Source organism: Gambusia affinis, linkage group LG10 (assembly GCF_019740435.1).
Source record: "Gambusia affinis linkage group LG10, SWU_Gaff_1.0, whole genome shotgun sequence".
In the NCBI taxonomy this organism is placed as follows: domain Eukaryota; kingdom Metazoa; phylum Chordata; class Actinopteri; order Cyprinodontiformes; family Poeciliidae; genus Gambusia; species Gambusia affinis.
Genome location: NC_057877.1, coordinates 13,342,771 through 13,351,049, shown reverse-complemented (window position 1 = coordinate 13,351,049; position 8,279 = coordinate 13,342,771). Strand labels below are relative to the sequence as shown.

Genomic DNA, 8,279 nt, shown 5'->3' with positions numbered 1-8,279 from the left:
ACACTGCATAAAGTCATATGAAAATGCACTGTGGTCTAAAGGAACAAAATGCATGTATTTATCAAGGCATTGTAATGTAACAAATCTGAGGAAATAACCAGGGAATAATTTGGAATAAAAACGTAATTTTAGGTCATTACGACTACTAAAAAAAGAAAAAAAGTTTCCAGGTCGCTGCCAACTCAAGTGTCTTAGCTTGACTCCTCTCTATGTCACCTTGAGACAGTAGGGAGAACAAAAAAATTTGTTTGTCACAACAGTAAGAACATGAAGAAATAAAGCATCCCAGTTTGGGTAATCTCAGGCTTTGTTGCTCTTTTACATCAGAAATGGCCATGTGAGAGTTTAACCTGTTCTTCTTGAATCAAAAACAGATTTGTTTTTGTTAATAAAGTGAAACCAACTGTTGTTTCAAAATAATAATTTCGCCAACACAATGTCAAACTGAAGTAGACAGATTAACTTTGGCAAATATTGTTTATTAAAGAATTTACACAGTACAGTGTTTGACTCCTTTAGAAATATGTACAAAAATGATAGAAAAACATTTATCTATAGACAAAAATATAAGACAGTGGTTCTTAATGAAAACATTTTTTGTTGTGGTATTTAGATAGATTTACAGTACATGGAAAATATTCTTTGTGCAAATGTATAATATGTAATATAAAGTCACAATGGTAACAGTACCGATCTCTAGAATGAATGAAAAGGAACCAAAGAACACAGAAAATACTCAAACTAGCATCACATGCTTATGAAATATATAGATACATGTTATCATCAGTTTTCCACATCTTTGTGTCACATCAGAGCTATACAGTAGCAGCACAAACTACAACACAAAACAGCAGCTTCGGCTGCTTTGGTTGCTTCAGTAAAAGTCATAATTCGAAATGACAACTTAATTGCAGACCGAGGTAAAAAACTGAGAAAACTATAGAGAGAATATGAGGTGAGTGTTTACACTAAGCAGTGGTAAATGCTCGATTTGACAGGCTGGGCAAAACAAATACAGAAAAAACAACGTATTTCTATAAAGACCCTACAGGAAAAAAATAAATAAAAACATGATTGTATATTTCCCCCCTTCCTTTAGAGACAGGAGTCTGCTGCCTGGTTTTTTTTTTGTTGTTTTTTTTAATGGTTTCTGCATCTATATATTTTATAACAGATCCAACCAGGTAAATCCAGTCATACAGCTCAACTTGAGCGATCCTTTAAAGTACATCCAAGCTAGCAAGTTTCCATTTGAAAACTTACGACCTTTACCCTCTTTACACCAAACAACCATGTTTTTCCATCTGTCTATGACCCATAAAAATAACCTCCAAGTCCTTGGAAATATAAACATCCACATTGATTAGGTTTTATCAGCCACTACGAGTCTTTCCCATTTGTTTTCTAAAACAAAGATATCAGTTTAGGATGAATAGTCAGGCCTGATTAATAAAGAAATGTTTCTAATTAAAATTAAACCACTGCTGTGCGTCAAGGTGTAAGAGTACCATAAATAACTTACTTTATTTCCATGACAATAGTTATGCATCATAAAAAAGCTTTTTGCAAAATATTTTACAGCATTTACATGAATTATTCAACATCTATAGATATGTACAAGGGTTTTTTTTTATGTCTGGAAGATACAAATAGTGTATAAATTATGTTCTAATTGGTAAAATTTGAAACATTTATCAACATATTTTCCTTCTTGTCAGTCATTCTTCAGAGTTATTCTGCAGGATGAAAGAGCTCATGGTCACTGTTCAGCTCTACAGAAATATAGTGATAGAAAAAACAAAGACTAACTCACCTCTTAGAAATTGGTTTACGTTTCATTCTCCATTCATCTTTACATTTAACAAATGTGACCAAATGTGAGCTGTGGGCATCGGGGTCTTTCAAACAGAAAACCATCCTGAAAAAGAAAGTTAGTTGATTTGATGTGATGCTTTATCAATCTTCATTAACAGGTTCCAAACTAAAGTTAATGCCAAGACTGACTTTATGACAAAGCTGCTTTGCTATTGTGATCTGTTTCTGTTCAGAAGTTGACATTTCTGACTCCAACACAAAGTTTCATTAAACTCAACTTACTTTTGTTGCGTCTCGCCACTTTTGATACGGATTTTGTGAACCTCCACACCGTCGGCGTTCCCAGACCACCAAGAGGAAACCATCTTTAAGAGGTTGGACACCGACCAGCTGTTCGTCTCCATCCACATAAACTTCAACATCAGCAGGTCGCCAATATCCGTTTCAGTGACCAGAAGAAACGAATGTGTCCTGTTTGTCTCAAGTCGTTCCTTCCTAAAAACACAAAATGGAAAGCCACTGCTAATAAAATGTTTCCTTTATCTCCGGCTTGAGAAACAGGCATCATAAAACATGATAGCGCTGATAAAGCAAAACCAAATGAGGTTAGGTTAATGTGTGTATGGTAATGTTACCGTCTCAAGCTACTGTTTAGGTGTTGCAAAACTACACATAACTTGCAATCCTGGTGCTATAAATCCCTTAAATGAAGCATTTAAAGTTGCTGACTTACAGCTTAAGCTCCAGGTTTTCAGCCTCTCCTTTGGTTCCATACAGAGAGACGGTGAGAGACGGCTCCATCTCTGACATGTTCACTTTACTGGAGAAGTGGATCTTCAGCTGGTAATGGTAAACTATCAGGATATCGAGAGAAGGTGACATTTAGAAAGATGAAAATGTGCAGAGGAGTAAATTAAGCTTCAAGTAATCAGAGTTTTGCAACCAAAATCTCAACAACTACTAATCTCTTTTCCAAACAAACATGACTTGCCTTGTTTGTGTAATATTATTAGCACATTTAACCCAGTTAACACTTGCACCCCTGTTGTTGACCGGTTTTACTGACCTCTGAAAGGCATGGAAGCTCGTGTCTTGGTGTACATCTGAACGCTGTGTGGCCTGCGGATTTGGCTTGTGCTGTAGCCGACAGTGTTGCAGCGGCCCTTGCGACAGCTCAGACACATGCCGCGGTCGAATATGTCATTGCTGCCGCACTGGTAGGCCTTGGCAGGTTCCTGCTCGTTCAGTAGGGAGTCGATGAAAAGATGGATGGAGCGCTCGTGTTCGCACTTCACCGCATCATTGATGGCTGAGGAGCAAATGAGAATGAATAAAGGAACACATCTCAACAGGTAGAGATAAAACGATAAAATAAAGACAGTTTGCTTCATTGACAGACAATGGAAGGTAAAGAAAGCAAGTAAGAAAAAAAAATATACATCTGAAAACGTGTGAAGTACACATGCTTGTGTTTTGACCTAAATGTTCGACATGTTGGATTGATGCTCCACTGGTATGTAAATCTCCACCCCAATTGTTAAGAACACTTGATTACTAAAATATTCATTTACAACAGCCATAAATACAATACATTTGGCTCAAATTAATTTCTCAAAATTCTGACCGTTTCCTTTGTCCAAGCTGAATAAAACTATGTGGGGGGGGGAAGAGCATGTAGACAAAAAGTGTCCTCCGTTTCAAAACATTAGTTTCTTTTATACCTTTAGTGCCTGTATGTTAGCATCTCTTTCTTTTCTGACTCTTTTTGCTAATACTTTAGTTTTTCTTTTCTGTCCAGTAAATATTTTCGTATGACCTTGTGTATGAATGGTGTTACATAAAACTCGTTACTTTTCTGACCTGTCTACTTCATTCTTTGGTCTTCATTATGCTGTTTGTTCGCTAACAAACTTGTGAGGCTTTCACAGCAGAACTGTAAATATATTCAAACTAAATTGAACACGATGACTCAGTTAACTAGACGTCTTCTAAAAATCAAATGGTAGCACTGGATTTTATTTTAGGGTATCAGAACAAAGGGGCTTAATAGAAACGGACACCAGATCTTTCATATGTATATTGGTAAAAGTTTGAGTTGGTCCGTCTCGTATAATTTCTCTATTAAACTTAGTGGCTGGTTTAAAAAGTTTAATATTGTATTTCCTGTCCAAGACATACAACGTCAACTTGTCTTACTGAGAACAAAATTGTTTTGAAGACAAAAGTGTTTTTAAAAGCCCCAAATATCAAACTGAATCTTTACCAAATATCCCAAAGTTAGCGATTTTCTCCAAGGCGCCCCTCAAGTTACAGCCTGGCTGGAAGCTGCCCCCGTTGGGGTAGATGTCCACATGGCCGATGGGTTGCTGTATCCCGATGCTGAGACCCAGCGAACCCTGAGTGAAGGTGTGGAGGACGTCCACAAAGTGGGCGTCATCTGGAGAGAGGCGCTTGTGGGCGTGTTCGCCCTCAAAGTCAGGTCCAGCTGGATCCAGACCTTCAGAAAAAGAAAAGCAATGCAGTGAGTGGGATTAGCAAGATTTCACTTTGTCACTTTGCTCATCCTTTTCTTTTATAATTTAGTTGTTTACCAGTAATCCGTCCAACTTTGTTACTGGCATGGCTGCCAGCAAATCCAGCCACATGAGCCCCCAGGCTGTAGCCAATCAGGTGCAGCTTGCCAAGAGGCAGGTTGGTGGTTTCCTTTAAAAATATAAATATTTAATCAAAACCTATCAGTCTGGAATGAGTTACAAAAACATTTCTAAGGCTTAGGACTCAAGAAAAATCACAATGAGGGCCATTATCTACAAATGTAGAAAACTTGGAACAGTGGTCAATCTTCTCAGGAGTGGACAGTCAACTAAAACAACAGGAGGGAAGAGAAGATCAACAACTCATCTTCACAAAAAAAGACGAAAAAAAAAAACACAAAACAATGTCTAAAATTTTGCAGGCTTCCCTTGACTCAGTTAAGGTCAGTGTTTGTTATTCAACAAAAAGATGGATAAGGCAAATTACATCAAGGAGAGGCCAAAAAAGACCTTAAAGATTCCCAAACACTTTGGGAAAATATTTAATTGTAGACTCAAAAGACACAGACTTACTTTTTGGTATATGTGCGTCCCATTACACTGGGTGAAAAACAAATGCAGTTTATTAATTAAACATCATCAAGAGCTAAAGAAAATAGTTTTATGATGGACTTGGAGTTGATGGAACCATGAATTCTGCTGTCTGGCAGCAAAACGGTTCAATGTCTGGATATCACACTGATTACTTAAACCTCGAAAAATGTAAGACAATTATGAGAGAAATGCCAGCAACTCCGCCTCTGAATGGTAAAAAAACAAAACAAAAAAAAAACAGAGTTTCAGAGTGGCCTACTTCAAGTTCAGACTTAAATCTTAGCATAAACTTGATGAGACTTCAAATCCCTCCTTTGTGCGTCAAAACAAGGAGACTGGCCTAAAAATCCTCAACCGTTAGTTTGTAGGTTACTCAGGACCAGGTTGCCAAAGAGCTTTTTTTCCACTCAATAAGTCAAATCATTATTTAATGGCTGCATTTTGGTGATTTTCACTTGATAGTAAAAACTATTTAATCATTTGAAACATTCCAGTCTAACAAAAACAAACAAAAAAAGAGAAGAAAACAGAAAAATACATTTTCCAAACAATGAACATTTTTAAACTGGTGACCCATAACATCAAGATTATTAGAGTACTTGTTCAACATCTTTCTATTGAAATAGTGAATATTTTCAAATGAATTATTCACAAAGCAAAAATCTTTTTTTTTCTTTTTTTTTTTTAAAGTGTAGAAATGAAAGAGGATTACCTCGATCCAGTCAATGAAGCGTGCGATCTCTCTTCCCACCGCTTTGGTTTTCTGAACTGCGACCACATAGTGGTTCTGAGCCGAGCTCAGCCAGTCCACCACAACAACGTTGGCCGTCCGCTCTCTCTCGTACAGCGCAGACACCAACTTCGGCATCCAGCTTTCAAACATACCGCTCAGCTGTTAGCAGAACAGTTCAAATGTTTTCAAAAATTTAAAAACAAGTCAAAATTTTCTTAAAGTGGTCACTTTTGAGTAATTTCTAGCACGCGTTTCAAAGGTTGCTGTGCTCACCGTCCATCCGTGGATCACCAGGAAGGTTTTGGACGAGCTGTTGAAGGCGCAGGCTGCCAGGGTCTCTGGTTTTCCGGGAACAATGTAGCAGAGGTCGTCGTCGGGATGGGACGGATTACGCAGGGAGAATTTTGCGATAGCCGAGTGATGTTCATCCTCGTCAAACAAATCCTTCATAGGGCCAAGGAAGTTACCTGAATATAAAGGTTGAAAGGATTTCCTTTCAACAAATCATAAGGGCAGAAAGCCTAACTAAATAACTAGCTACAAAAAGAGCTGTGGAGTTACAGTGGTTCACTGGGTTTGCACCACTGTACATTCTCTCCATTTTTTCCCCACCTTTGTTCCTGCCGTCTCAGGCTATAATTACTTTTTTGGTTACAGAGATACTTGTATGCTCATTTTACCCAACTCAGCTCAGGTTGAACTGATTTTCAGAGCAACAACTTCAGACACTTGTAGGTAAAGTCTTGACTAATAATTTGATCAGTGCTTTCCAACATTATTAATCTTCTTTAAGCATTTTCCAGCTTTCGCCCTCAGAGGTCTCTGTATTTTATTAAGATTTATGTAATGGACTAACAAAATGGATTACATAATTATGAAGTGAAATCAAACTACGGTTTCCCTTTTTGTTTACGAGTAGAAATCTGACTGTGTCGTGCAATTTGTCGTTAGAGTCAATACTTGATAGAAATAACTTTTCTTCTCGTCTGTTTCAACAAACTGTGAACATCTACAGATTCAAATTGTTGCCTCTTTTTTGGGGGCAAAATAGCTCCTGGTCAATTGAGAAGAATAAAATGCCATTCTTACAGAGGAGTAAGCATTAATCTAAAGGCCTTTTGTTGCTGCTCCTAGTGGGTATTTGATGTTGTCCTGCAGGAAGGTAAACCTCAGACCCAGTCTCAAGTCTGTTTGCAGTTGGGGGGGTTTTCCTAGGACTTTCCTGTGTTTGTCCTAATCCATAATCAACTCTGACTAGACGTTGATCCTTCTTAAGAATTCCCACAGCATGATGCTGCCACCACCATGTTTCACAGTGGGGATGGTGTCCACAGAGCGACTTGGACCAGCACAGCTTCTTGGATGTCAGCAAAGCAAGTAATATATATATATATTTATTTTTATTTTTTATCTTACCTCATCTTAGAGCAAAATTACAAAGTCAATCAATGTGGCAATGTGGTTATTTCAGTTAATTTACCTTTACTGGATGTTATTTTTTCCAAGATTATCGGAGTAAAGGGACCTGATCTAAGCACATCCCACATATCGGATTATTTGCAATTATTCAGAATGATTTACTTTGTTGCAGTTTGCTACAAAGTATGATTTGCGAGGCCCTCTACACTGAAGTTACTAGGATGAAGGTAATGATTTGCTTAGACATAAAAAGTTGATTTAGACGCGGTTAAACTTTTCTGCACGATAAAGTAACACACAATCCTACAGACATTTAATCATTACATAATTAGTGAATGGTTGTGGGGCTGCATGCTTTATTGCCCTGCAGACTTGTTAATATGCACCAGAGTAAACGTAAACTCACCAAACGCAGAATCAGTGGGATCTTCTTCCAGGGAAGTCACTTTTTGCGCATCCGCATTCAACACCACGAAGCACAGAAACCAAAGTTGCCAGGCTCTCATCTCTTACAGCCACAAATCCTTTGAGAGGAAATCTCTAATTAATGTGAGTCCCACACCGCGGCTGGTTGTACAGACTACAGTTTCCGTCTTGGTGGGCGTACAGCGCTGTTATCTGAGCCACATTAGACTGAATGCGTCTTAAATAGCGCCTGTGAACTTCTGCCTCGTCATTGGCTGCGGACCTCCGGGCGGAATGTAAATGATTGGGCTGCGTCATGGGAAGAGTTAGCAAGCGTGGAAGACAGTATCTTCACGAAAAACAGCTGAGCACCGCTGCTAGTCAAGTGTTTAAGTTACATTCAGCAACACAACAGGCGTGAGGAATTCATTTCATTTCGGGATTGTTTACCAACTATGTTCATGTGCAGTTTCACATGTAATTAGATAAACACTGAGCCGTATACATTATACAGAAACGACACAATTTATTTGCAGAAACAACAACCTTGCTTTTGTAGAATTAGCTTAAATAAAAGATAGGTCTTCTTTATAAGAAAAAAAAAAGCTTAAAATTTATTGGGTCATGTTTCAGGAATACAATGTAGTTTTATCAAAACATAGTTTCAATTTTAAAATCTTTCAGACTATGTTCACTTCTGTAAACTGCTTGTATATTTACTAGTGTGAAATGTCAAATCTTTAATAAAGTGTCAACTAAAAGTGATGGCAACAATCACA

General features: G+C 37.9%; 1 protein-coding gene across 1 annotated transcript; it reads right to left on the bottom strand.

The window, feature by feature from the left end:
* Positions 1-458: 458 nt before the first annotated feature.
* On the bottom strand, positions 459-7,862 carry LOC122838503 (lipoprotein lipase). The gene is made up of 10 exons (XM_044129195.1): positions 7,502-7,862; positions 5,950-6,143; positions 5,656-5,835; positions 4,407-4,518; positions 4,079-4,312; positions 2,882-3,124; positions 2,549-2,669; positions 2,098-2,310; positions 1,814-1,918; positions 459-1,736 (listed from the first exon to the last, which is right to left on the bottom strand). The coding sequence occupies exons 1-10, from the start codon at positions 7,599-7,601 to the stop codon at positions 1,715-1,717; spliced, it is 1,524 nt and encodes a 507-aa protein (XP_043985130.1). The 5' UTR covers positions 7,602-7,862; the 3' UTR covers positions 459-1,714.
* Positions 7,863-8,279: the final 417 nt, after the last annotated feature.

What these genes read in the sequence shown, in the direction of transcription:
- LOC122838503 (XM_044129195.1), bottom strand. Translation starts at nt 7,601, where the DNA reads ATGAGAGCCTGGCAACTTTGGTTTCTGTGCTTCGTGGTGTTGAATGCG. An exon ending in AGCTTCCATGCCTTTCAGAG is followed by an intron (nt 2,670 to 2,881) that starts GTCAGTAAAACC and finishes ATATCCTGATAG; the next exon opens with TTTACCATTACCAGCTGAAG. An exon ending in GAAAACCTGGAGCTTAAGCT is followed by an intron (nt 2,311 to 2,548) that starts GTAAGTCAGCAA and finishes TTGTGTTTTTAG; the next exon opens with GAAGGAACGACTTGAGACAA.